The 27,765-nt window shown below is 24.8% G+C and overlaps 17 protein-coding genes across 17 annotated transcripts; 9 read left to right on the top strand and 8 right to left on the bottom strand.

The window, feature by feature from the left end:
- Positions 1-1,162: 1,162 nt before the first annotated feature.
- EHI_021330 (uncharacterized protein) lies at positions 1,163-1,876 on the top strand (the record flags this gene model as incomplete). The annotated part of the gene is made up of 1 exon (XM_651527.1): positions 1,163-1,876. The coding sequence occupies one exon, from the start codon at positions 1,163-1,165 to the stop codon at positions 1,874-1,876; it is 714 nt and encodes a 237-aa protein (XP_656619.1).
- A 366-nt stretch (positions 1,877-2,242) lies between these two features.
- Positions 2,243-3,594, top strand: EHI_021340 (aminopeptidase, putative; the record flags this gene model as incomplete). The annotated part of the gene is made up of 2 exons (XM_651526.1): positions 2,243-2,443; positions 2,488-3,594. 2 exons carry the CDS (start codon positions 2,243-2,245, stop codon positions 3,592-3,594), a joined length of 1,308 nt encoding a protein of 435 aa, XP_656618.1.
- Positions 3,595-3,805: 211 nt separating this feature from the next.
- On the bottom strand, positions 3,806-5,818 carry EHI_021350 (uncharacterized protein; the record flags this gene model as incomplete). The annotated part of the gene is made up of 1 exon (XM_651525.2): positions 3,806-5,818. The coding sequence occupies one exon, from the start codon at positions 5,816-5,818 to the stop codon at positions 3,806-3,808; it is 2,013 nt and encodes a 670-aa protein (XP_656617.2).
- An 860-nt stretch (positions 5,819-6,678) lies between these two features.
- On the top strand, positions 6,679-7,215 carry EHI_021360 (uncharacterized protein). Its single transcript, XM_651524.2, has one exon. It carries the CDS (start codon positions 6,685-6,687, stop codon positions 7,195-7,197), a length of 513 nt encoding a protein of 170 aa, XP_656616.1. The 5' UTR covers positions 6,679-6,684; the 3' UTR covers positions 7,198-7,215.
- A 216-nt stretch (positions 7,216-7,431) lies between these two features.
- On the bottom strand, positions 7,432-8,355 carry EHI_021370 (uncharacterized protein; the record flags this gene model as incomplete). Its single annotated transcript, XM_651523.1, has 1 exon — positions 7,432-8,355. One exon carries the CDS (start codon positions 8,353-8,355, stop codon positions 7,432-7,434), a length of 924 nt encoding a protein of 307 aa, XP_656615.1.
- Positions 8,356-8,470: 115 nt separating this feature from the next.
- On the bottom strand, positions 8,471-11,335 carry EHI_021380 (U5 small nuclear ribonucleoprotein subunit, putative; the record flags this gene model as incomplete). Its single annotated transcript, XM_001913604.1, has 1 exon — positions 8,471-11,335. The coding sequence occupies one exon, from the start codon at positions 11,333-11,335 to the stop codon at positions 8,471-8,473; it is 2,865 nt and encodes a 954-aa protein (XP_001913639.1).
- A 141-nt stretch (positions 11,336-11,476) lies between these two features.
- EHI_021390 (uncharacterized protein) lies at positions 11,477-12,415 on the top strand (the record flags this gene model as incomplete). The annotated part of the gene is made up of 1 exon (XM_651644.1): positions 11,477-12,415. The coding sequence occupies one exon, from the start codon at positions 11,477-11,479 to the stop codon at positions 12,413-12,415; it is 939 nt and encodes a 312-aa protein (XP_656736.1).
- A 1,565-nt stretch (positions 12,416-13,980) lies between these two features.
- EHI_021400 (exosome component 10, putative) lies at positions 13,981-15,534 on the top strand (the record flags this gene model as incomplete). The annotated part of the gene is made up of 1 exon (XM_645664.2): positions 13,981-15,534. One exon carries the CDS (start codon positions 13,981-13,983, stop codon positions 15,532-15,534), a length of 1,554 nt encoding a protein of 517 aa, XP_650756.2.
- Positions 15,535-15,614: 80 nt separating this feature from the next.
- On the bottom strand, positions 15,615-16,313 carry EHI_021410 (uncharacterized protein; the record flags this gene model as incomplete). Its single annotated transcript, XM_645663.1, has 1 exon — positions 15,615-16,313. One exon carries the CDS (start codon positions 16,311-16,313, stop codon positions 15,615-15,617), a length of 699 nt encoding a protein of 232 aa, XP_650755.1.
- Positions 16,314-16,612: 299 nt separating this feature from the next.
- On the bottom strand, positions 16,613-17,131 carry EHI_021420 (uncharacterized protein; the record flags this gene model as incomplete). Its single annotated transcript, XM_645662.1, has 1 exon — positions 16,613-17,131. The coding sequence occupies one exon, from the start codon at positions 17,129-17,131 to the stop codon at positions 16,613-16,615; it is 519 nt and encodes a 172-aa protein (XP_650754.1).
- Positions 17,132-17,575: 444 nt separating this feature from the next.
- EHI_021430 (uncharacterized protein) lies at positions 17,576-18,670 on the bottom strand (the record flags this gene model as incomplete). Its single annotated transcript, XM_645660.1, has 1 exon — positions 17,576-18,670. The coding sequence occupies one exon, from the start codon at positions 18,668-18,670 to the stop codon at positions 17,576-17,578; it is 1,095 nt and encodes a 364-aa protein (XP_650752.1).
- Positions 18,671-18,802: 132 nt separating this feature from the next.
- EHI_021440 (DEAD/DEAH box helicase, putative) lies at positions 18,803-20,560 on the bottom strand (the record flags this gene model as incomplete). Its single annotated transcript, XM_645659.1, has 1 exon — positions 18,803-20,560. One exon carries the CDS (start codon positions 20,558-20,560, stop codon positions 18,803-18,805), a length of 1,758 nt encoding a protein of 585 aa, XP_650751.1.
- A 108-nt stretch (positions 20,561-20,668) lies between these two features.
- EHI_021450 (40S ribosomal protein S28, putative) lies at positions 20,669-20,878 on the top strand (the record flags this gene model as incomplete). Its single annotated transcript, XM_645658.1, has 1 exon — positions 20,669-20,878. The coding sequence occupies one exon, from the start codon at positions 20,669-20,671 to the stop codon at positions 20,876-20,878; it is 210 nt and encodes a 69-aa protein (XP_650750.1).
- A 205-nt stretch (positions 20,879-21,083) lies between these two features.
- EHI_021460 (uncharacterized protein) lies at positions 21,084-23,279 on the top strand (the record flags this gene model as incomplete). Its single annotated transcript, XM_645657.2, has 2 exons — positions 21,084-21,816; positions 21,886-23,279. The coding sequence occupies 2 exons, from the start codon at positions 21,084-21,086 to the stop codon at positions 23,277-23,279; spliced, it is 2,127 nt and encodes a 708-aa protein (XP_650749.2).
- A 122-nt stretch (positions 23,280-23,401) lies between these two features.
- Positions 23,402-24,436, top strand: EHI_021470 (uncharacterized protein; the record flags this gene model as incomplete). The annotated part of the gene is made up of 1 exon (XM_645656.1): positions 23,402-24,436. One exon carries the CDS (start codon positions 23,402-23,404, stop codon positions 24,434-24,436), a length of 1,035 nt encoding a protein of 344 aa, XP_650748.1.
- Positions 24,437-24,499: 63 nt separating this feature from the next.
- Positions 24,500-25,195, bottom strand: EHI_021480 (Rab family GTPase; the record flags this gene model as incomplete). The annotated part of the gene is made up of 2 exons (XM_645655.2): positions 24,500-24,997; positions 25,058-25,195. 2 exons carry the CDS (start codon positions 25,193-25,195, stop codon positions 24,500-24,502), a joined length of 636 nt encoding a protein of 211 aa, XP_650747.2.
- Positions 25,196-27,214: 2,019 nt separating this feature from the next.
- On the top strand, positions 27,215-27,721 carry EHI_021490 (coiled-coil domain-containing protein 25, putative; the record flags this gene model as incomplete). The annotated part of the gene is made up of 1 exon (XM_001913605.1): positions 27,215-27,721. One exon carries the CDS (start codon positions 27,215-27,217, stop codon positions 27,719-27,721), a length of 507 nt encoding a protein of 168 aa, XP_001913640.1.
- Positions 27,722-27,765: the final 44 nt, after the last annotated feature.

Raw genomic sequence — 27,765 nt, forward strand, 5'->3', positions numbered from 1 at the left:
CATTTTCTTTACTACCAAGAATATCATTTATATCATTTCCAAATATATTTAAATAATCACTCAATTGATTATATAAATAAAAATGCATATTGTGATTGTATAATATCATATTTCTTCATTCTTTTCATTCTTCATTTTGATACTAATGAAAATAAAAATGATTTTGAATCATATATACATTCATAATCTTTATCAATTTTATCAATATTAGAATGAACATATCCTCCAAATTTATTTTCTTCTTCATCTTCAATAATAATTATTATATGTTCTTTATTCATTATTCTTTGATCAAATACTGATGTATCAACTTTCAAATTATCATTATATGAATCAAATAATATATTGGATATTCTTTTTTCTGTCCATTCTTCTATTTGGTAAATTTCTTCCATTATTTCCTTCATTCTTCTTTACATTCTCCCTTCTTGTTTCTTCCTCTTTTAATACTTTCTAAATAATATTGATACCTCTTATTAATATCACCATAAATTGATTGTTGAATGAATGCAAGTATTTTTACTACTTCTTTAATCAATTGGTTATTCTTGTCTATTAACTCTTTCATTTTAATTTAATTTGATGTTTATAAATTCAAAGTATGACTGTTTAAATAGTTAAATACACGGTATTAACATTATCAAATCTGAATAAAAAGTTAAATTAAGAGTATATTAATAAGTTTCATTAATAAAACTGCCAAACAACTATTACAAAAGAACTAAGAAAATATGCTCAGTAAGAATTATACAAATAATACACTGTAAAACTTAACAATGACTGTATTATAAGCCATCATATGAAGGTAATAAAAAACAATAATTAAATTGAAATACACAAAAACTAGTTTAACAAAATTAACATTGAGACAAAAATATGTCAAAACGATGTTTTTGGCTATTCTATACGTTATAAAAGAAGAGCAACAAGAAAAAAAGACATTGTTATAATACCTTAAAATTACTTAGCGAAGTAATAAATATATAAATATTCATTAATATTGGTGTTATAAAATGCAATAGCTATCATTAAAAATATTTGTGTTGTACATTTGAATGTAATAAATACAAAAAACCATTCTGTAGAATGCATGAAACGCGAAAATAATAAAGAGAAAAAAGTAAACCCTTTAAATAAACTCAATCTTGAAAACTGTCATTCAATGGAATCAAACTCCACGAATCAAAATTATGACTTATACCAAAAATTTGATGGGACATTTGTTGATAAAACAAAAACAGCAAGTATGGTAAAGTCATATTTATGTGATCTAATGACTGCATTTCCAAACGAAGAAGCAAAAGAAGAACGTATTGATGAATCAAATCTTCCTTATTTACGTATCAATCTTCTTGTAAGACCCGTACCTCCTAAATTTTCAAAAAAGCCAACAAAAGTTATGAGAAGACCAATAGGAATTCAACAATTAAAACAAGACTTTTCAAGACTAACGTTTGTTTTATCTAATAATGAGTATTTTTTATTTAAAACACTTAAAAAAGATAGAAAAGATATTGTTATTAAAATGAATCAATTATGGATTCAATATATTGATAAAATTATGGAACTATCACATGACTTAAATAGTTTATTAAATGCTGAAATTCAAGGTGGAGAAATTAGTATTATTCAATCAAAAAATCCATCACTTGTTGGTAAAAGAGGTATTTGTGTTTATGAGTCAAAGAATGTTATTGTTCTTGCAACTCCAACAACTCCAGTAACAATTACAGTTATTCCAAAAGAAGTTGTTAATATGAAATTACATTATAAAGATAAACGTATTATTTTATATGGAAGAAATTGGACAATAAGACCATGTGATAGAATTGAAACAAAAAATTTCAAAGAAAATAAACCAATTCATTTTGAATAAATAAATTTAATGATAAATAAATTATATAAGTTGTTTTATTACTTTTTATTTATCAAAGACTTAAATAAACTAAAAAACATCTTTTTGAAGTGTATTATTATTAACTTTCTCTTCTTAATTGAAGATGTAGAAAAAAAAATAATAAAATATATCATTGTTATTTCACACTTTACTTTAATTAAATTAATTCATAAAAAGAAAGAAGGTAATATAATAAAAATTGAGAAAGACATTAAAGACAAAAGATATTTTGATCAGTTAATTCTGTTTTCATAAAATTATCAATAAATAAAAGGTGTACTATAAAAATTATCATTCTATGAGTTTTTGATCTAAGAAATAATTGGTTCATTTGAACTTGGTAATATGGAAGAAGACTTTCTTAAATTTTTAGAAAATTGTTCTGGTTCAGCTTTTAATGCTGTTGAACATATTAAACAACTCTTCTTAGATAATAATTTCCAATTATTAAAAGAAAATAACTTATGGAATTTAGAAAAAGGAAAAAAGTATTTCATTATTAGAGATGATGCTACTATCTTTGCTTTTGCAATTGGAGGGAAATATGTTTGTTTGTCATAATAATAATAAACATAAATTTAATTTAATAGGAAGTTGGAAATGGATTTATTATTGCTGGTGCACATTTAGATAGTCCATCACTAAAATTAAAACCAAACCCTTTCAAAGAATCAGAAGAATTAAATTTAGTTTCATGTGAAACTTATGGTGGAGGAGTATGGACTACTTGGTTTGATCGTGATTTAGGAATTTGTGGAAGAGTTGTTGTAGAAGAAGAAGGACAATTTAAAAGTATTCCTATTGTTATTAAAGAGCCTTTGTATAGAATTGCTACATGTGCACCACATTTAGATAAAAGATATCCAAAGGGATTTGTTATTGATAAAGAAACCGAATTACCTGCTATTGGATTAAGTGAGAAAGAATTATTAGAATTAATTCAAGAAAGAATTGGAAATAAATCAATTATAACATATGACTTATATCTTTGTGACATACAAAAACCAAGTTTATTAGGAATGAATAAAGAGTTTGTCGTTGGACAAGGTCTTGATAATTTGATTTGTTCATATGGAGCAATTTATGGAATGATTAGATCAAGTAAAGATGAGCTATTAGAAGAAAATTGTAATATTCTTATGAGTTGTATTTATGATGATGAAGAAATAGGATCAACTAATAGAAGAGGAGCAAATTCAGTGATGTTACCAAATATCATGAAACGTATTGCTTATTGTTTTAATGATGAAAAAGGAATAGAAGAAAGAATTCAAATTGGAGAAAGTAAGTCTATTGTTTTAAGTACTGATGTTGGTCATGCAGCACATCCAAATTATCCAGATAGAACTGATGATAAACATCCAGTTTATATGAACCATGGACTAGTTATTGAAACTAATTGTAGTCAACAACTACTTGGTGATTCTAATGTTTTTGCAATTATATCTAAACTAGGAGAAGAGGTTGGAGTAAAGTTTCAAAGAACTGTTAAACGACAAGAAAAAGGAGGAGGAGGAAGTACTATTGGTCCAAAAATTGCATCACATACTGGGTTAAATGTTATTGATTTTGGAATTCCTTTATTATCAATGCATTCAATAAGAGAAATTGGAGGTATCTCTGATGTTGACTCTATGACTAGGCTTGTTGCTGAAGTAATGAAATCTTTTTGGAAGTATCAAAATTCTTTAAACTAAATATTAAATGAAAGTCAAATAAAACAGTTACCTTTTAAAGGATATTAAATATTTTATTTTTTAATTAACAAAATTATATTGAAATTAAAATATAACATACAATATAATAATTCTTAGTATAAAATAAATTTTAAAATATAAAACAATTTAAAAACTTCTTTTAAACCTTTCAAATAATCTTTTTAAATAGTTTTTTAGAATAAGTAATCAATTAAATGAACCATAACATTATTATTAAAATAATTGTAAGTATTTGAAGAGAATTTGTTATATTTTCTTTATATTCATCACTTTTAAGCCATACAACATCCATTGATGGCATTTTTAAAGTAACACGTGTTCCATTATATTGAATAGTTGATGTTCCACTAATTATTTCTAAATTCAAATCTTCACTTGGTCTATCAAACGTATAAGTAATTTCTTTATTTTGATTATTAACAATAAGGATATAATCACTATTATCTTTTTTCCATATTCTTGTTCCAACATCATGTCCTTGTTCTGGAAGGTTATAATTTTCATTTGGTATGTCAATAGAATAAATAATATCAACATACTTATCCTTTAGTTCTTGTGCAATCTTTTTTACTGAATTCCATTGTTTATCAAATGATGTTTTACTATTCATTTTATGTAAATCTGTAAAGTCATAATAAATAATACCCATAGAACCTCCAGCAATAGTTTGATAGGTCATTTGTCTTATTTGTTGTTCAGTTGGTGGTTCTTCATTTGGTTTTTTATAAACAGTCCAATCAAATATTTGGATAATGTTCCATAACCCTTGTCCATTTGCAACTCCTTTTCTTCCTCTTTCTGCAACAAGCCAAACAGCATACAATGGCTCTTCATTTTGAACAGGATAAACATCTAATCCAAAACAATCCATACCTTCTTTAAGAGTAGCTACTTCTCTGTTTTTATTAACAGCTGTATAAACAACATGTTTTTCATCATTTTCTCTAATAGTCCAAGTGACTTGTTTTAGTCTATCAATAAAAGTTGTTAATGGTTCATCTACTGGATAATATCCAAAAAATCCTTCAATATCTTTAAATTGTGAAATTAATCCTTTTAATATAACTAATCCATCATTGAAGTCTTGTTCAGAACATTTGTTTGGATCAACACAAGCACCTTTAGTCACTGGTCTAATGACATTAATTTGGTTATTTGTAGCAGTATAAATATGTTGTACTGTTTCAGGTGTCATTCCACCTGGTCCAATGATAAGGTTAAATGGACTATCTTTTAATAACTCTAGGTCAGAGTCAACAATTTCATCAAAATAAAGTCCTAATGGGAAGAACTTTTTTCCATCTTTCCATGTAATTAAATGTTCATCAATATATGTTGTATAAGAAGGTTTATGATCAAGTACTCTAAGAGTTGTTTCTATTGATTCAACTTTTTGAGTTTTATAAGAATTTGTACAAGTTAATTTGACAGTATAATAACCTGGGTTGAGTGTTGATGGGTTAATAATAAAAGAGACAATACGTTGACGTAATTCCTTTTTAAGTGTATATGTTTCTGAAGTTAATTTTGAAGAAGTAGTTTGGGATGAGAGTTCTAATTTAAAAGATAAATAATCTCCTTTTTCAAATATTGTATTTTCTACATTAATACCACTTCGAATTTCTATATCATCCTTGTATGCTTCTTGTCTCCATGAAACAACTTGAAGTGTTGTTAATATATCAGGATTTACTGCTTCCATTGAAACATCATCAATCCAAAATTCTCCTAATGCACCAGCAGCATGTAATAATATTCCAAAGGTATGTGCTGATTGTATAAAGCCACTATTTCCAACAATTTCCAATAAATACCATTTATCATTACAAGTACCAGAAGTACATTCAGTTATTGAACTACTATATCCATAAATCCCTTCTTCTGAGTCTAAACTTTCAGAAAATATTAATACATTTCCATTTTGTACATCTTTCATTCTAATATATGCTGACAATTTATATGTCATTCCAGTTTCTAAATTATCAATACGTTGTTTAATTCCACCTCTTTGACTTGTTGATGCATCTTTACAATGAAGTGATTGTTTCCCTGAATGAAAAATTGTTGTGTCAATTTGACATGTTTCATATTGGTTTCTCCAGTTAGTTATATCTATTCCATTACCTTCTTCAAATGAAGGGTTTTTAAGATAATTAGAAAGTGCTCCAACAAGGAATAAGAAAATGATAAACATTTTTAACATTCTAATATGATTTTAAGTTCTTTTTTTTTCAAATTATATAATGAATTATTCCATAATATTCCTCCAATATAAAATAAAAAAAGATTTTTATTTCATGTAGAGATTTTCTTCTCTCGAACCGAAAATAACTCGTATTTTAACAAGTTTTTTCTTATTTAATCTTTTCTTTTATAATAAATAATATAATTTATTAAAATTCTTACAACTTTTTTAAATACTTAAATAATTATAAATAATCATATCATATCTTCTAATGTTAGTATATATTTAATGGAGTTGTTGTGAATTATTTAAATAATTAATAATATTTATAACACTCACTAATAACTAAAAATTAAATACACAAAAAAATATTCCTTTGATTATAAAGTACAATCAAAAAAAATAAACTTTACTTCATTATTCATTTTATTCATAAACAAGTGAAATTTTTTTTATAATTCCATATTATATTCAAAATAAGAAAAAGAATATTTTTCTATAAAAAATCAACAAAAAATTCTATATTTGAGAAACATAATCAAGAAAATTCTTTGTTATTGTGAATTAATGACAATAAATCATTACTAAAATACAAATATCTGAATCACAAAACTTTTTTGTTACTTCCTGTGTTAAGAATAGAAATTGAAATAAAAATAATTAAAAAATATCAGTGATTAAATTTAAGTTATGTATAACATTTTAAAGTGAAATTCAAATAAAAAGATATCTAAAAATAAAAGTAGGGTTACTAATAAGAAAAATCCCGAAAAATAAAAAGAATAAACAGGAAATTTTAAAAAGAAAAACAACCCTGAGGGTTGGATAAAGGAAGGAAATATTTAAGGAAAAAGGTCTTATAATAATCATTCAATTAGTCTGAAATGATTGTATTTGCTGATATCTTCACTGATGATGAAATGTTCTCTGATTCATTTAACCCAACTGTTGAGGGATGCATGTATGTCGTTAAGGCTAAATTTGTTGTTAAAAAAGAAGAAGATTTTGGAATTGCTTGTAATGCTGATGAAGATGCAGAAGAAGGAGCTGCAGGAGAAGCTGGAGAAGCTAATGTTGAAAAGGTTATTGATGTTGTTGATAATGCTCATTTAGTTGAACAAGCATTCACAAAGACTGAATATATGGCTCATATTAAAGGATATATGAAGAAAATGGCTGATTATCTTCAACAAAATCATCCAGAAAAACTTGATCAATTCAAAGTAGATGCTACTGCATTTGTTAAGAAAGTTATTGGAGCTTTCAAAGATTGTTCTTTCTATTCAGGAGAATCTTGCGATACTGATAATGGTATGGTTGCAGTAGCTATGTATCATGATGGAGTTAATCCAACTTTCTATTTCTTCAAGGATGGACTTAAAGAAAACAAATACTAATTAAGATATTATTATTTGAATTTTAAATTTTTTTAACAATATATTAATATCTTAGTTTTCCTTTATATATAATAATAATAAAGAGTTATTAGAATTATTATTTAATTTTTTGAAAGATGAATTAAAAATTGTTAGTGTCACTCCTTTATTACTTTTATAAAGTCTAATCATAATAATGCAACATCTAAATGCTTTTTTATTAAAAAGAACATAACTTAAATTTACTAAAAATTTTTAGTTAAATGTTATTTTTGAATAGCCAATATTCTCTAATGACTCATCATTATATGCAAAGATTTCATAACTTCCTGCTGGTAAATCAAAAATGCAGAAATGATCGTTACTGGTTTGGCAATATGGCTGGTTTTCTTCTACATTCATTTCTTGTGAGTTATAAACTGCAATAAAAGAGCAACTTTTGTCACTACAAAAAATAATTACTTCAAAAAGTCCATCCTCTTTTGGGTTGTAAGACCAAGACATATTGTTTAGGTTTGTATTTTTGGCAAGTGCTTTAATACCACCAAGCTTTTCTATAATTTTCATAGCATCATTAGATTTTTTCTCGTTTACTATTTTTTCTAATTCTTTAGCTTCTTCTGGAGTGTTTTCATTTGTTTCATTTGTTATCTCTTCTTGTTTTGGTTCATTTTGTTGTTGTATTGGTGTGTGTTTTTCTTTATCATTACTCTCTAAAACACTGAATTGGTCCTTTGACTCTACTTCTTGGTCTTTACCCCTTGTTTTTGCACTAGAAATGTCTGCTAAAAGTTTCTCTTTTTCTTCATTTAAGAGAACAATCTTTTCTTCTAATTGATTGATTTTATTATTTAGTTCTGTTATCTTTTGGTTAGATTCTTCATTCATTTTTTGTTCTTTCTTGGTATATTCTTCACTCATTTCTTTAGTTTTGGCATCCATATTTTGTAAAGATTTAGTTAATTCAGTGACTTTGGTTTCATACTTCATACATAATTCATAATTGTAAATAGCGGCATTGTAATGATTGTTTACCTCTTCTTGGAGAGTCACAAATTTATTTTTCCAGTAATTTACTTCTTCACATAAGTTTTTATTTTCCGTTACTAAATCTGGGACTTTTTCAATTATGGTAATAATTCTGTTTTTCTCTTCTTCAAGACAAAAGGTGCTTGACATAAAGTAATACTTTTTAGATATTATAGTTTTTCAATAAATCTTTTAAATTAGAGAAGTACTTAAAAAAAAAAATAAAGTTAAAATTGATAAACATCATTAAATAAAATTTTTCCAATCAAAAAATGAAATTATTTTGGCTCATTGTTGAAAGCATTTCCTCATCAAAATATTTAGATGTATCAACATCATCAACTAATCCTTTTCTTCTTCTTGTTTTCATCATAAATTCTCTTGATAAATAAGGTTGAGGATTTGGTTGTAAATTTAATGGTTTAATTTCTTTGTCTAAAGGATCACCTGGAACATTTCCCCAGTGACTAAACCAACTTTGAACAAATGCCTGACCTCTACTAAATGTTCTAATATCTGTTTCAAATCCAAATATTTCTATTAATGGGATATTTCCATGAATTTGTTGGAATGGAGTGCCTTCAAGAGGTTGTTGTTGAATAATAAAACCACGCCTATCACTAATACTTTTAGTTATACCTTTAATTGCATTTTCTGGAGTAATAATTTCAACAACATAAATTGGTTCTAAAAGTTGTGGTGATGATAAAATAATTCCTGCATAAATTGATCTTCTTAATGCTTGAATAACTTGTTGTTCATCAACATTTCTTTCAAATTCAGCATCAATAATTCTTACTCTACAATTTCTCATTTCTTCTTCACATAATGGTCCTGAGCTCATTGCCCATTTAAATCCAATACAACATGCTTCTTTCATTTCATTTATTTTTTCCCTTTTTTCTTCTTCTAAAATATCATTTAATAATACATTTGGAATTTTTTCTTCTGGTCCAATACAAAGAAGAGATTTTGATGCAAGAATATCCCATTGATACTTCTTATATAATATTTCATCTCTTCCTTTCTCTTCTTTTAATTCTCCTTTTTCTATTCCTTTAATTGTATTTTCATCTAATGGATCAATAATAACAGCAATTCTATTTCTATGATTTGTTGAAAGTGCAACACTTTTCATTTGAGACAAACATGACACTGTTTCATTAAAAATTACACATGGATCACTAACTTTAATTTCTATTGGTGTAAACATATTTCTTACATCTCTTAATATACAATCTAAATACATTTCTCCATATCCTGTTATTATATATTCTCCACTATCTTCACATTTTACCATTGAACCTGGATAACTTTGTGTTACTTTTGAAAGAGATTCTATCATTATTTCTTTTTCTGATGGTTTTAATGGTTCAATTGCAACTTTAATATATGGTGTTGGTATTTCAATATTTCTAATGTGTTGAATTTCTGTTAAACTTTTATCTACAACTGTCCCATTTTTACTAATAATTTGATTAATTCCTGTTACAATACAAATATTTCCTGCTGGTATTCCTTGTCTCATTGGTACTTTGTATTGTGCCATATCGAGTTGAACACTTAAAACTTCTTCAATTCTCATGTCTTCTGTATTTGTTTCTGAATAATTATTTCCTAATACTCTAACACTATCTCCTTCATGAATAGTTCCACTATACACTTTACAAACTCCAATCATTTCTGAACTTCTTGTATTTGGTAATAATCGAATAATACTCATAACTAATGGTCCATTTCTATCACATTTTTTAATGATATCTTTCATTTCTATCTTATCATTTGAAAGTTTTGTTATTACTTTTTGTGCTGCTTCTTTAGGAGTCATTAGTTCTTGAAGAGTATCTCCAAATCCTGTTAAATTTCTTTCTCCAAAGAATTTATAAAATACTGTTCTTAATAATGGAATAAAATTTAGTTCACTTTCATTCCCTTCCAGTCTAATATTAAAATTCTTTAATCCTTGTTTTAATTCTTTCCCTTCTTTAGAAACACACATTCCAACAATTTTATAAATTGGTTCTAATATAAATTCAACAAATGTCCTCTTTTCATTTCCTTTTATTCTTTTAAATGTATGTGTTTGATGGTCAAACCATTTATCACCCCACATATTTTGACCAAATATTTGACTATCAAATCCAATTGCACCACGAATTCGTTGTTCTAATGTTCCTTTTGTTGTTTTTGGAATATATTTTTCTGAAAAACTATTTAATGAAAAGAGACATCCAAATATTGATGATTCAAATAAAACAGTATTATTTTCTGGTGATATTAATTTCATTTGATATTTATGTAATATTTCATTAACTTCACAAATAATATTTCTTATTTTACAATAACTATCTTCTGGAGGTAATTTTAAATCAATGATTAGTCTATCTATTTTGGTTATAACAACAATTAATGGAAGATGTTGTTGTGCTACTATTTCAATTAAATGTTTTGTTGTTAATAAAACACCTTCAGCACAATCAATTGTGATAATAACATTATCGGCTAATGAAAGACCAACAATAACTTCATCAATAAAATCTGAATGTCCAGGAGTATCAATGATATTACATAAATAATATCCATTTTTCTTTGAAGGAATACATAAACTTATTTGACTAGATTTAATTGATATTTTTAATTCTTGTTCATCATTTCTTATATCCATATAATTTGTTGTTATTTTATCAACATCAATACTTTTATCATGTGAATATCTAAATAATAAATCAATCAGTTGTGTTTTCCCATGATGTAATGATCCTATTACTGCAATATTTCTAATCTTATCTATATTATTCATTTGTTCTGAAATATATTCAAAATCATATTTACTTGTTGGATTTGTTTTATATTCTCTTTGTATTTTCTTATTTTTCTCTACTGGTATTATACCTTCTGTAATGCTTTGTTCATCTTCATTTCTATATAATACTTCAACATCACTACCATAAATTTCTTCTGCTGTTTGATAATATTGTTTATCTTCATGTAAAACAATTTGGTTTTTTCTATCTTCATTCCTGTTCAATTCATCTTCATTATTATTATCCATATCATCCTCATGAGGTTGTTCTTCTATAACTTGGTCATTCCCAATGTAATTCCCAAATTCATCAAACTGGTCATCCATTGTTTTTTTTTCTTTTTAGTTTTTCTTTGTTTTTTTTTTATCATTAGTGAATTATTAATTCTTTAATTTATTAATTATTTAATTTATTACAAATCAAACTACCTCGAAAATTGACTTTGAAACTATGCATTTTCTATTTCTATGTCTTCTTTGTTCCTCAACCAAGAAGTCACTTGGTCTATTCGTCCTTACAAACAATACCTCTGCACTATAATCTCTTCTCAAACCATTCATCTTTCACAAAAAATAATTAAAACAAATGGAATTACTGGAACTATTATTCGAAATGGAAGATGTATTAGAAAAGGAAGAACAAGACAAAGAGATGTTGTACAAATTAAAACCTCTACTGAAACATCATATTGGGTTATAAGTAAATTAGTCCCTCTTTCAACAAAAGACATAACTACAATACCTAGAATTTATTCATTAAATGACCTTTCCATTAAAATTAAAAACTTACCAAAACCAATAACCTCTAGTTCAGAAAAGAAGCTTATAAAATCAAACTCTCTTCCTTTATTTTTTCTGAAAAATAAAAAAATTCCAATTGACTCACAACTTCTTACAGATATATTTAAGTCAGGTACTTCTCTTCAAAACCTTTGTTCAATAACAAATGAATGTCTATCTCCTCTTACTCGTGGATTATCTCAAATTAATACTTTTAATGAATCAGAAGTAATTGGATATTTCAACCATTTATGTTTAAAAGCAAAAGACTTTTATGAGAATGGGGATGTAGTTGAAATGGTCGTTCGAATAAGTTTTATTTATTCTCAAATTCTTACTTTATGGGAAGTAAAAACTAATCTATTTGGATGGAATATCATCATTAAACATTATTGTAATCAAATAGAACAATTATTTCCTTTATTAAAAATAATTGCATCTTCTCCTTTACTTCAACACTTTGAACTTGTTAGAAGGTCTTTTCATCTTGAATTGAAATTAGATGATCTTTTATCTGATTCAAGACAAGTCTTAAAAGAATCTCGCTTGTTTGTTTGGAATGAAAAAACAAGAGAGCATTGGATTTCTTATGAGAAATTAAACACCACACCCCTTCAACCAATGTAATTTAGATGTTCATTTTTATTTAATGTGCTGTCTAAAACAATTGTTATTATTTCATTTCTAAATGTGTCAAATGAAATATTCTAATAAGTGTACAGCTAATTTGAATGAGTTCTAATATGTCTTACCATTTACAAAATAAATAAACAATTTCTACAATTGATAATAATTTAATAAGTAATGATAAATCAAACACTTGACATTTATCTTTTTATTGAATGTAATGAATAACTTTAATTTCAAAAATAATAATAATAACATTTTTTTTTTGTGAAAATTTAGTGATAAATTTATTTTGTGTTTTAACTATCTTAATTGATTCTTTATCTTCCATAGTTTGTAGTATTTCATATATAGGTTCTCTTGATTTAATTTCTTCTTTCATAGAGAAATATTCAATTTGTTAAACAGACAATAAATGTCTTGTTATTATAATATTCTCAAATATAACTAAACCTTTTCAGAATAGCTTCATATGACTTTTCAAGTCATAACAATAACAAAACTAATGTTTGTTATTATTTATAATTTTGTTTATTGCTTGAGCAACAAGAGAACTAAGTTTCTTTCTTGTAAAAGAGTTAGATAATAAAGAAAAATATGTAACAATAGTGATAATGAAGAATTTCTGATATTTTTCAAAGAATAAATATTTTCTTTGAGAGAGAATTAAGGTATTTTTATTTTTATAAATACAAGAAGAAAATAATGTTTGATTTATTTTTAAAGTAATAATACTAAATTTATCAAATGACAGCAAATGTATCTCTCCATGACAAAAACAATTTAATTTTTGACTAAACAAAAAACAAGAATGACTTTCTCTTTTAATAAAGAATCAATTATAAATACATTTTATTAATAGAGACATTCATAGTGTCTGTATTTGATGGAACAAATAAAGGGCTAAATTGAGCTTTAAGAGATTGAAGAAGTACTTGTTCAAATTCATTTAATTGTCTTTTAATTTCTTCTTCTGCATTAGTAACATTTGAATCGCAACTCTTTTCGTTTTTCATTGTCAGACTAGGTGATATGGTTTTATGAGATGAACGATATAAATTTAAAGTATGACAGAATTTGTTTTGGTAATTCTTCTTCTGAACTTTTTCTATTTTTTTGCTGGAGTTTTTGATTTGAATGAAACTCAACAAAAATATATTTTTGTAAATTATTGTTATATATTACAAAAATAAAATACAAAAATCTAAAAAATCGACGGAATAAACAGAAATATAAATTAAATGACTATCACATCAATTGTTATTTGTCTTTTCATATCACTAACATTAGGTAAACCTGTTTTTGTAGAAGTAAAAGAAAATGAAATCACAAGAGAAGTACTTCCAGGAATGATCTTCCTTCCTCTTTTTGTATTAGCAACGGTTCTATTCATTGTTATTCGTACAACATTTCAAGCAATTCGTGATCGAAGAAAAAGACCATTAAACAGTGCTGAAGTGGTTGAACAAATGACATTTTAATTGATTTTTGTTATTAAAATCAAATTTTTATAACGCAAACAAGGGTTTTAATTAAAAAAAACTAATAAAACATAAAATAAGCCAATGAAAAAACAATCAGAAATTGTTGATTCATTTTGTGAAAGTATTAAAAAATATGCTGTTGAGACTGCTCGTTCAACAAAGTCATTTGCAACAGGAAATAGATATATTGAAATGATGTCATATAAAGAATTTAGTCAATCTGTTGACACTGCACTAAATGAAATTAATCAAACATTAAAAATGTTTAATGACATTCATCCTAAACTTCATAGTAAACTAACTAATAATGAGAAAGAACGTCCAAATGATATTGATGTTGTGACTCATGTAGTTGATTTTTTACTTGAAGCTGTTGAGATAGAAGAAACCTTAGAATTAACAAAAAATCAGTTTGATGATAAGCCACTAGTTATAAACAAACCACAATTAAATTTTACTGATAAACCAGATAATTTTAGTGTTGAATATAAACCAAAATGTATTAAAAAGTATCATTCAAAATATCCTGTTGATGCACAACCTCATCCTTATATTAATGAAATTCATGAATTAAAACAAATGGATTGGCAATTAGAAAAATGTACTCCACAACCTCCTTTATCATTTGAGAAAACACCATTGATTTATGTTAACACATTAGAACTTCTTCAAGAAATGATTGTATCATTAAATCATGTCAATCAATTTGCTGTTGATGTAGAACATCATAGTGAACATTCTTATTATGGATTTGTATGTTTATTACAAATTAGTACACGATCAAGTGATTATATTATTGATACAATTACATTAAGAGATTCAATAACATTATTAAATGATCCTTTTACAAACCCAAATATTGAGAAAGTATTTCATGGATGTGATTTTGATATGATTTGGTTATCATATAACTTTGGTCTATATGTTGTAAATTGTATTGATTCAGGTCAATGTGCACGAGCATTAAAATTACAACATTTTTCATTAAAATATCTTTTACAAAAATATTGTAATGTAGATGCTGATAAGAAATATCAATTAGCTGATTGGAGATTGCGTCCATTAACAAAAGAAATGATTGAATATGCAAGAGGAGATACTCATTATCTTCTTTATATTATTGATCAATTAAGAAATGAATGTATTGATGCTGGTGTATTAGAAGAAGTATTAAATAAATCAAATGAACTATGTCTTCGTCTATTTAGACCTACAGTTTGTTCAGATGATGTTATAGAACGAGTGGCAAGAAGAAGTTGGATTAAAAAGACTCAATTTGATACATTTAAAAAACTTTATTTATTAAGAGATAAAATAGCAAGAATTGAAGATGAAAGTCCAGAAGCAGTAATTAACATGACAATGCTATCAAATATTGTTAATGAACTTCCAACTGATTTAGAGAAATTAAGATTATGTTGTTTACCAAAAGTACCTTATTTTGTTGAGATGCATGCATCTGAATTTATTCTTTTAACTAAACAAGAACACCAAATCAAATTAAATCAGTTACAACAAATTCAAACAAATGAAACGATATTATCTGATACTGTTAAATTTGTTCAATCAACTTTAGGAAAAAATTATAAACAAACAGTAATTAGAACTGATAAACACTTTGAAGATATCATTTAATTCTTTCATTGCTTTTTATTATTTTTGTTTTATGTTAATATTATAAAATATAAATTTAGGTTCATCCAAAAAACATTGTTTTAATCATTTTTCTTTCCAGAGAATTTAAGGATGCATACAAGAGTTACAATTGCTCCAAGAACAATAACAATTCCTCCTGCAACACAAAGGATAATCCATAATTTTTTACTAGCTTTCTTTTGATAAACTTGTGCTTGACTTATTTCATCAACACCATCAGCAACTTTTTCATCAGTAGTAAGAACATTTGCTTCTATGTTATCAATTTGAGCTTGTTGTACTTCTGTTAATGAATGTAATTTGGTAAATCCGACATTTAAATCTTTCATTTTAGTTACAATATCACTAATTTCTTGAGTATTATCAGCATACATTTCAGTTACTAAATTACTTTGGTCTTGTAAACGAGCTTCATCATCATAACCAATTAATGGTTCATTTTCAGCATTACCAATTGATTGTTGTTGAGGTGGAGGAGCAATATTATTTTGGATATTTGAAGTAAATGAAAAGTATTGAGCAACTTTGGCATTATAATTAAGTTCTGGATAGTCTTCAATAACATCTTCAGAGACACTACTTGCACGTTCAAGAATTGATTGGAATTGTTCCATTTCATTTTTTAGTTCAGTTTGTTTTTGTTTGTATAATTTAGCATCACCATTCTTTGAAGCAAGTCTAAGTTTTGAAAGAGTACCTTCAATGAGCTTTTTACTATTAGCCAAATCAGATAAGATTTGTCTTAAATCAACTGACATAATTTTTGGATTATTCAGTTCTGCAAAGATTCTTTTTTTTTTCACCATCTTATTATTCTTTTTTCTTCTTCTGTTTTTCCTTTATTTTTTCTTTTTATTATTTCTTATTTTCTTATTAAAAATAGTTTATTTCATCATTAAATCTTGACTAAAATCTGTGAAAAGGGTTTTTCTAATTGATTTTATTCTTCTTTTACTTTTTTCATCGTGTTTGTAATTGTCATTTCTCTCTTTGTCTTTTCTTAAAAAATTAATAAAGAAAAAACCTTAAACGTAATGAACAGTCAGTTATATATAAATCAATGTCCAAGTACTGAAAGAACTGCATCAGCTAAATCATTTGTTGTAAAAATTTTTTGTTTAAACGTATTACAAACTTCAAGAACATGAGGATTAAAATGAATTGCTGAAGGGATTATTAGTTTTGTAATTTCTTCATTTACTTTTTCTTTATCAATTGGTGGGAAATTGTCATTTTTGATATAAATGTCTTCGTCTTTTTTCATTGAATTTTGGTATTCATCTAGCTCTAAAACATTTCCTTTTTTCATTGAATTCCAAAGCAAATCAACGTCATCATTGAGTATTGGTTTAGGATGATCTAAATTTTTACCTCCTTTCATAGCTGCCTCTGCTGGGTGTTCTATTTGTATAATACTTTTTATAATCACTCCTTTTTCAAAAAAGGAATCAACATTAGAACAAATATCATTGAAAGGAACTTCATCATTTTCCATTTGGTCAATTTTTTCTTGCATTGCATATAATTTTTTATAGGTAGGATATTGTCTTAATAAATTTAATTGTTGTTTACTCATAAAACAAAAGATAAGTAGTAGTATTATTAAGATTTACAATAGGAAAAGAAAAAAGAAGAAACAAAAAAAGAATATCATAAAAACCATTCCATAATGATAATAACTGGAACAAATTTATTTCTTTGATTGGATCTTCTTCTTTGGTCTAAGGTCTCCAGAATGTCCACATTTCTTCTTTCTACAAGTGGTAGCTCTAAGTGGAAGTCTAGCATAACATCTTCTGCAAATCATTTTATCACAATTGTATTTTCTAGCAATAGCTTCTAATGCTGGTTCAATTCCCATAAGTGATAAAATATGACTTTTTAGTGAAAAAAGGGTTTTTACTTATTTTCTTTTTTCAATTTTTACCACTTATTTATTATTTGTTTTTGTTATAATTTATAATATTTCTATTATTTTAATCAAACTATTAAAAAATAAATAACATAAATCAAGAATGGATTAAAGAATTGGAGTGTAAATTGTTTCAACTTCTATTTGTTGATCAACACCATTCATAATAATTGTTGGATACAATTTAATATTTGTATCTACAAATTCTATTGAAGATTCATTTTCATTAATTTGAAAGAATAACATTCTTTCCATGTCATTTAAAACACATTTAATAGAATCATTTGTTTTTATTTCGTAACAAAAATTAAAGGAAGATGAAACTCCATTAAGAGAAGTTTTAATTTCTCCATTCTTTTTAAGAAAATAGCCATCTTGTCCTAAATATGGTATTTTAGTTATAAAAGGACAATATCCAATTGATAAACAAGAAGAGTCAATGTAATTACCAATGTTTAATACTTTTACCTTAATACCTATAATGTCTTTATCAAATTGAATAAATGAACATCCATTGTCTGTTGGATGGATTACATTATCTTTAATAGTATAGTTAATTCCATGAGTTGATATATTTTGAATATTGTAGATACACGAAATAAATTCATTAATTTGTTTCCATGGAAGTTCATAATACTGAAATTCTTTTGCAATTTTTTTGAGCTCAGCTTGTGTTGTAGTTTCATTAATTACTAACTGTTTAGATAAAACATACTCTTTGATATAATTAAAATATTTTCCACTTCTAAATATATATAACTCATTTTCATCAGTTGACTCACTTGCTAAATGAGCAAGAAAAGGAATTTGTTCAATAATACTTGTTTCAACAACATATTCAGTGTCTTCAAATATTATTTTGATCGAATCTTTTTCTTTAATAAATTTTTCAATTTTACTGTTTCTATCATTTATATAATAAGTACATAGATTTTCTGTAGAGTTTTGGTTATCGGTTGATAACTTAGTCATATACTTTGAGATTTCTTGTTCTATAGATTCTTTTCTATCTTGTAACTCTTCAAGTTGTTTTTTGTTCCAGTACATAATCTCATTCTTCAACTCTGTTAATTTTAATTCGGTTTCGTTTTGTAAGCATTTTGTTTTATATTCTATTCTTTTTTTATCTTCTAAAAATGCTTGTTGGATTTCAACGAATTGAGATTTGAGGATTAGTTTTTTCTCTTGTGTTTCTAAAGCCATATATTCTATGATTGTTTTTTAGTTTTTGTAAGTAATTATTTTTAACTATATTTATAATATATTAAATAAAATCTATTATTTTGAAAAAAGTCATTCTTCATAAATCTTGAAAAAAGGGAAAGATTAGTTTTATTAATAAATTATTTCATTCTTTTTTAAGAAAGAGTCAAGTTCTTTAGGAATTGAATTTCTACTTTGTACTAAAATTTGTCTAAGTTGATTTAAAACTTCCTTTCCATCATTTTCATTTATAAAGGTGATTGCATTTCCCCCTTTTCCTGCTCTTCCAGTTCTTCCTACTCTATGTGTATATTCTTCAATTTTTTGTGGCATTTCATAGTTTATGACATTTGCCACACTTTCAATATCAATTCCACGTGATAGAATATTTGTTGCTACCATAACTGAATATTTCTTTCTTTTAAATCCATCTAATGCATCAGTACGTTCTATTTGTCTTTTTCCACCATGGATGCCAATACAATTTATTTTTTCTTTTTCTAATAATAGACAGATTTCTTCAACAGTTTTTTGTTGATTAACAAAAACTATTGTTGGAGGTGAACTTGATTTAATGACTTGAATTAACTTTCTTTTCTTCATATTATCTTCAACCCATAGTATATTTTGCTTGACATTCTCTGCAACATTTCCTGTTTTTCCAATAGAAATTGTGATTGGTCTTCTTAAATATTCATTGGTTATTTTTTCAAGAGTGCTTGGCATTGTAGCAGAATACATAAGAGTTGTTCTTGTTGATGGATTACCACTAGCATTTTCTTTTTCCATAGAAATAATTTCTTCTGTTGAACCATCTTTTACGGAAGGAAGTTCTGAAAAAATATATCTCACTTGAACGTCAAGACCTAAATCTATCATTTTATCAGCTTCATCTAAAACAACAAAATAACATTGACCTAAAACTAAATATGATTGGTTCAGTAAGTCTTTTAGTCTTCCAGGTGCAGCTACAACAATTTCAGCTCCATTAGACAATTCTTCAATTTGGGGTTGCATTGGTTCTCCACCAATACAACAACACACCCTTAATCCAAATGGTGTTGCTAGCTTAAGTGTTTCTTTTTGTATTTGAAGTGCAAGCTCTCTAGTTGGAGCTAAGACTAAAGCATAAGGACCACTTGCAGAAGTTTCTTCTGTTAATTTTGGAAGTTTTAAAACAAATTGAATAAGTGGAATAAGATAAGCAAAAGTCTTTCCAGTACCTGTTTCTGCTAATGCGATTAAATCTCTCATTTTTAATGCAATTGGTATTGATGCACATTGAATAGGAGTTGGATTTTCATATATATTTTTAATAAGTAGTAATAAGTCATCACATACATTCATATCATCCCATTTTCTTAATGGTTTAATTACCTCATTATTATTAACAAAAATATTTAAATTTTCTCTTATAATTCTCCAATCATTTTCATTCATTTGATTAAGTGGTTTAGTTTTAATCTTATTTATTGTGTTTAATCCATTGTAACTTTCTCCTTTTTCTTGATTAATTTTATTTGGGTTAACAACCCTATCTAATCCACCACAATTCCCACGACCAAGTAATGGTTGAAAATCAATAGGATTATTATATAAATCATTTGGGTCAGTTGTTGTATCTTCTTCTTCTTTTGTCATTAACAAATCATTAATTTTCATAACTTTAAATTTTTCACTTGGTTTGATAATTGTATTACTTTCTTTATTATTACCTCTATAATGTTCTTTAATTTGTTCTAATTCTTCTTTATTTAATTTACAATCAAATTCTACTGGTAATAATTCACGTTTAGGTGGTGGAGCGAACGAAGATTGATTTCTTTTTTCTGGAATTTTTCTTTTATCTTTTGGAATATAACAAGGGATTTCGTTATTATCTTCACTCATATAAATTGATTTGAAGATACATTTATATCTTACTAGTTATTAAAATTTTTTAAAATTCTCAAAAAGAAATTAAAAAAAAAAGAAGAACTTAATTTTGTCAAACTACTCATGTCAACCCAAGTTGCCGAAACCCCAGTTATTTATGCTCAAGTTACTGAAATTCTCGGTCGTACTGGTTCACGAGGAGGTGTATTACAAGTTAGATGTGATATTATAGGAGAAAATAGACAAATTTTAAGAAATGTTAAAGGACCAATTAGAGTTGGAGATATTCTTACTCTTCTTGAAGCTGAAAGAGAAGCTAGAAGACTTAGATAATAAAATAACTTTTTGGTGTATTTTTTTTTGTTTTATTTAACAAAGATATAATGAAAAAACCCTTTTTTTTAATAATTATATAAATTAATGTTATTAATTTCAATTTTTAAATTATTTTTAATATTTTTAAATAGTTTAATTAGTAATAAAAATATAACAAAGAAAAAAGAAAAATAAAAAAAAACTTAGAAATTGAAAAGAAAGAATGGAGTCACTATTAGATGATTTTCTTATATTTGAACAAAAGAATCAAATTGATCCAGTAATGGACCAAGGATTATCTTCTTTAAAAAAAAGAACAAAAAGAGAAATTCCACAAGATAAAAAAATAAAGCCAAATAAAAGAATTACAAAATTTATTGATTTAGTTCGATCACTTAAAATTACAAAAGTGTCAAGAGGATTAGAAGATATAATGAATGGAACAACGCCATCACAATATTTTATTAGTCAGTACAATAATTTATGTAATGATATTATTGCAAATGTTACTCAAAAGTCATTTTATTCTATTCATGAAACAAATGAAGTAATAGAAGGAATAAATATTGAATTACCTCAAATTACTTTTCCACCGACAATAATGAATTCATTAACTGAAATGATTAATGATCTTGATAATATAAATTATGATAATGTCATTTCTCTTTTTTCTTCTAATCAAAGTTTATCTCTTGCAGTTCAATATATTCATGGTTTAGGTAATATATTAAATCAAAAAATTCCTCTTGACTCTATTGAACAATCTCAAGTACTTCGTCTTTCAACAAGTATTATTAATGATCAATTAAATATTAATAATTGTGAAGTTCGTTCATCAATAGAATTTTTAGAATTATTATTTGTTGATTTATTATTTGGTGATAAAGAAATATCATTTATACAAAAAATAACACGATTAAATGATCTTGCAGATCAATTATTAATGCAACTTGGAAGTTTGTTAAATAATATAATTAATAAAAGGAAGAATTAAATTAATTAACTATTAGTAACAAATTTTCAAGATAATAGTATATTAAAAAAAAGATGTAATGCAGTAATTTATTTATTAATTAGAGGAGGATTAAAAAATGAGTTATTAAATTATCTTGATGGAATAGATGAATCATATTTACCACAAGGATTAATAGATATTTTAAGAATGTATATTAATAATAATTATTATTTAAATTCTAAACAACGGGATGATACAGTTAAATATATTCCTGAATTTGAAATATCAAAAGATTATTATGGATTATTATATTGTAATTTAATAGCAAATATTGATATATCTGGAAAATATCATGAAGTAGATTCAATAATAAAATATTCATTAGATGATTATATTTGGTATAACTTTGTTTTATATCAACATAATATTCAAAAAATAAAAGAATTTGAAGATTCTATTTCAAAAATTATTCCAATGAAATATTCTTATTTATTTTGTATTATTCATCATTATCAAGATGCTTTAACACTAATTCTTAAAGAACAAGAACTTGATTATCAATGTATTTCTGCAGTATTACTTATTTCTTCATTGTGTATTCATCACAATTTAATTCAACAATCTACAGCAAAAACATTTGATTTATTATTAAAGAAACCATTAATAGAATCGAATAAAACATTCAATTTTAATAAATTTATTTATCAATTTATTAGTACTTATAATCCTCCTCAAAGTACAGTTATTGCATTAATTAATTTACTTGGAACTCCTTATAATAGAGAAGCTACTATTAAAATTATTATGGAACTTGGAAAGTCTGAATTATTAAGTACAGATCAAGTTGGTAATAATCCAGAAGTTATTGATACAATCACTAAACAAGCTAGATTAGAAAAACCAGAGGTTGCTATGATGGTTAATAGTATGGTTGGTGATATGAATGAATATCTTAAAATTATTAATGAAAAAACTGCTGTTATGTTAAATGATCAAATTGGTAGAATGAATGTTGTTAATGAATTAAGTATTGTAACAGAATCAGTATTATCAAGAGTTACAGATCCTATTATTAAGAATGATTTCTTTATTCTTGTTAGAGTTTATGGAATTTATGGTTCATGTTATAATCTTGACATTGATGGAACACTTAATCAAATGAATGAAATAGGTATTTTCCCAATGAAATTTGATCAAATAGATTCATGTTTAATAAGAATTCAATCATTACAATCAAATATATTAAGAAAAATTATGAATAATATTTATTATGAAGTTATTTCTTTATTTAGTGAATATCTTGTTGAATTTACAACAAATAGAACTATTTATATTGATCAAATGATTCCTATCCTTAAAGAAATTATTAAAAGTTGTTTCGTTATCATTAATATATTACCACAATATTTTATTCAACAACAGTTTATTGGATTAATGAATTCTAATCGTTCACTTTTAATTTAATCAATTGATTGATTTATTTGTTAATTATTATTTCAATCATTTCTTTGTTTTATTTATTTAAATAACAAAAAGAAATAAAAAAAAATAGAAAAACTCAATTTTTTATTTATTTAATAATTTCTATGAACATCTCATCTGATAGTCAAAATGATATAACAGAATTAAAAAAACAATTTGAAGAATTAAAAACATTTGTTGGTGTATTTTATGGAAGATATGCAACATTAGAACAAAAAGTTCAAGAAATTATTGCATTAAAAGAAGAAATTAAATATTTAAAAGAAGAAATAAATAACTTAAATGAGGTTTGTGATAAACCACCTTTAAAAAGAAAAGTAGTAGATTTACAATTAATTAAAAATGATGACAGTCAAAAAGAAAATGTGTTAGAACAACCAGAAACTGAAATGAAAATAACTCAATCATCAATAAATTTGACAGTCAACAATTCATTAAATGAACCAATTATTTTAAAAAATAAAGATAATTTATCACCAGAAATTAAACAAGAAAAGAATCAAACAATAGAAATAAAAGAAGATTGCTATTTTATTAAAATACTTGACACATCAATTGATGGAAATAATCTTTATTTAATTGATTCATTACAATTTGATGGAATTGGAATAGTTGGATTTAAAAAATTAAGTCAATGGATAAAAAGAGATAAATTATATTTATTATACGATAGTAAAATAAATGGAATAGAAAAAGATAGTCTTCATAAACTTATTCTTACTAAAAATGCAAATACAAATAAAAGAATTTGTTTATTATTTTTTACTGATAAAGGTTTTATCTTTGGTGTATGTCATAAAAGAATTGAATTAAATATTACAGAAAGAATATATCTTGATGATGATCAATCATTTTTATTTACTCTTGTTAATCCATCTAAAGTTCCTATGAAAGTAATAAGAAAATATGGAATTATAAGTAAATTAGATGATAATAATTTCTTTTATCATATAGAATGTGGTTTTACTCTTAAATTTGATGAAGAATCAAAAAAAGTTACTGGTTATTTTAGTACTAATTATTCTACTTATTATAAAACTGAAAGAAAAATTCTACATGGAGATGATGCTTATTTCTTTATTCCAAATCCTACACAATTTAAATTAAAAAGAATTATTGCTTTTGAATATGAACTTTGATAATTTAATATTTAAATTATTTATTATTAATTTAATCTTATTTTATATTTTAATTTCTTTCATTTATAATTGCTGATAAGAACAAAACCAATTCTTACAATAATATTTCTTTTCTGGTACTTCTTGAGTCTCTAATGGATCTATTAATGGTGTTGTTGTTGATATATCAAATAATTTCTTTAATATTTCATTAAAACAATTCTTAACATTATATCCACTTTTAGAACTTACTTGATAATATGGTACTTCTTTTTGTTTCAATTCATTTATGCATTGAATAATCCAATTACTATCATATTTCTTTATTAAGTCATATTTATTTTGTATTGCAAATATTCGTGTGTCAGGATAAATTTGGTGAAGAACATCAATCCATTTAAGACAATAGTGATATGACTCAATACTATTATCAAAAACAATAACTGCAGCATCTGTTTTACTCATATATCTATTAACTATATCTTTATTAATCTCCCAATTAGGAAAATCCCAAATATTATAATGGATAATAACTTCACCAAAAAATATTGAACTTGGAATAACATCAATACCATTTGTCTTCTATAATAATTTAAACGTTTTGTTCTTTATTTTTTGATTAAAATAAATACTTTTACAAACAGAATATTCTTCGACAAAAGAATTACATAAAAACCTGCGTATTAATGAAGTTTTACCACTATATGGACATCCACAAATAACAATTTTCTTTGGAAGTTGTATGGGACTAGTTGCATCAACTTGAATATAAGGATTCATTTTCTTTATTGCTTAACAACATTTCTTATCATTAACAGATTATTATAATTATTTCACTTTTTTATAACTTTCTTCATCAATTTTTATGAAATAAAAAGTCTATGTTAAGGTATTAAATCAATATAATAAAATAATAAATTGACTAACAATTTTTAATCATTTTATACAATACTTTTGCCATTGAGATAATAACTTAATGAGATAAATTAACTTTTATATTAAAAATAAGATGGATATGCTTTTGTATTTGAGAAACAAAAATAATAACCAATTAACTCACAACAATTTTGCACCAAAAAACACGTTTAAGTCACGGGCAATGATTTGGTTATTAGAAACCATAATGAAATAAGTATTAATATATTCATTGAATTATACTTATAATAAAAAGAGAGTCAGTTGAATGTCAACATATTTATAATAATTCAAGTAATATTTTATTAGTACTATAATAATAAATAAAATTAATAAAGAAGCATTATGAGATGGAATAGTGTCAATAAGAGATGAATATACCTTTGAAATGATTATAGCAATAATGAACTATGAATAAGAGAGAATGAAATATGAGAAATGTTGAAAATGAATTTGAATTGAATGTTGAAGAGATTGTATAAATCATACTGTAAAAGAAATAATAAAAATGAATGTAATGAAATATATCAAATTATACAAAATAAGAATGAATCAACTAAATTAATAAAATAATGAAAGAATAAATATAATGAAATATATTAATAAATGAAAATGAATAAAGTGAATAATCAATTAATTAAATACAATGATAATGAAATGATAAGAAAATAACAAATAAATAATGAAGAATAATAATATAAAAAGAAGTGAATATAAACATTGGAATTAATGAAAGAAAATAACACATTTGTATGAAATGAACAAATTAATAAATACATTAAATGATAGATGATGTATTATTTGTAATGATAAAATAACAAGAAATGAATAAATAAATAATAATAAATTATATTGTAAATAAGAACAAATAAATTAAATATGAAATAATAAATGAATAATCAAATGATGTGAATAACTAAAATGAAATATAAAATAAATATAATGAAGAATGGAGAATAAAACAAGAGAATATAATGAAAATAAACAACAGTAAAAATGAAAAAGATAAAAATGAAAAAGAATAGAAAATAAAGAAATAATCAATGTATTGAAATATGAAATAATCAATAAAAGAAAAGACATTTGTAAAGAATATAAAACAAATAATAATAAAAGACATAACAATAACATGTGATAAAAAGATAAAACCAACAATTATTAATAAAGTAGAAATGGATAAAATTCATTAAGAGAAAATAAGACAAATTAATAGAATAAAATAATTACAATAAACAGATTATTCAATAAAGAGGTGATAAGAAATGTAAAAGAATAAAACATTATAATTACAATTTTAACTACTAGTAAAAGATATAATGAATAATGACATGAAATATCTAATAAAATAGGGAGGAGATAATAGAGGAGAATATAGAAATATAAAAGTACATCATAAACAATAATTTTAAGAGAGTGAATGAAATAATCTCAAATAAGCTGAATAAAGTAGAAAATCAATATATACTGAAACTTAATTTCTTAATTTTTAGTTAGTATTATCAATGATTCAATACAACCAATTAATGTATTACTATCCCATAACCACCTTAAAAAATCTATAGAAATATTAAGATAAATCAGTGCAAATCAAAAAAGAGTGTAGGAAGAATGAAAATAAAAAATCAACATTTAAAATATCATCTTATTAAGTTTTTAATATCCATTGTATTTAATTAATTCAATAACACAATCAAACACATTAAAAGATTATTTTTAGTTCAAACCCCCATAAGTCATATCAAAGTTAATTAACAAATATTCTGTACATCATCAAATAATTCTCATAAAATTATTCTTTTTTCCTCTATTATTTTTTAAACTTCTTTTCTTTAAGAAAAATAAGAAAAACTAAAATTTTAGAAGGGTTAAGTAGAATAGTTCAACATGGTTTTTACTTATTTGATTCGAGGGGATTATCTTGTTTATGTTGGAATTGACAAATATGAGAATGAAGAACTTATCAAATATGCACTTCCTAATGACTTATGGTTTCATGTTGACAGTGAATCATCAGCACATGTTTATCTCCGAATGAAAGATGGAGACACAATCGAAACTCTTCCAGACGAAGCATTGGAAGATTGTTGTCAATTAGTCAAATCAAGAAGTATTAAAGGATGCAAATTACGTAGTGTTAATATTGTGTATACACCAGCAAGTAATTTAAAAAAGACAAATGGAATGGACATAGGACAAGTTGGATTTCATCAAGAGAAATTAAGAAAACTTAGAAAAGTTATTAAAGACAATTCTATTGTTAATAGAATTGAAAAAACAAAACAAGAAAAAACATTAGAAGAACATAAGAAAGATTGGTTTGATTATCAAAAAGAACTAAAGTCACTTCGTGCTAAAGAATATCAAGAAAGAGTTTGTTTAGTTCATGACTAATTTACTAATCAAATATTTATTATCACAGAAACAAAAAGAAGCTG

This window comes from Entamoeba histolytica, genomic scaffold (genome assembly GCF_000208925.1).
Source record: "Entamoeba histolytica HM-1:IMSS scf_1104750516601 genomic scaffold, whole genome shotgun sequence".
Lineage (NCBI taxonomy): Eukaryota > Evosea > Mastigamoebida > Endamoebidae > Entamoeba > Entamoeba histolytica.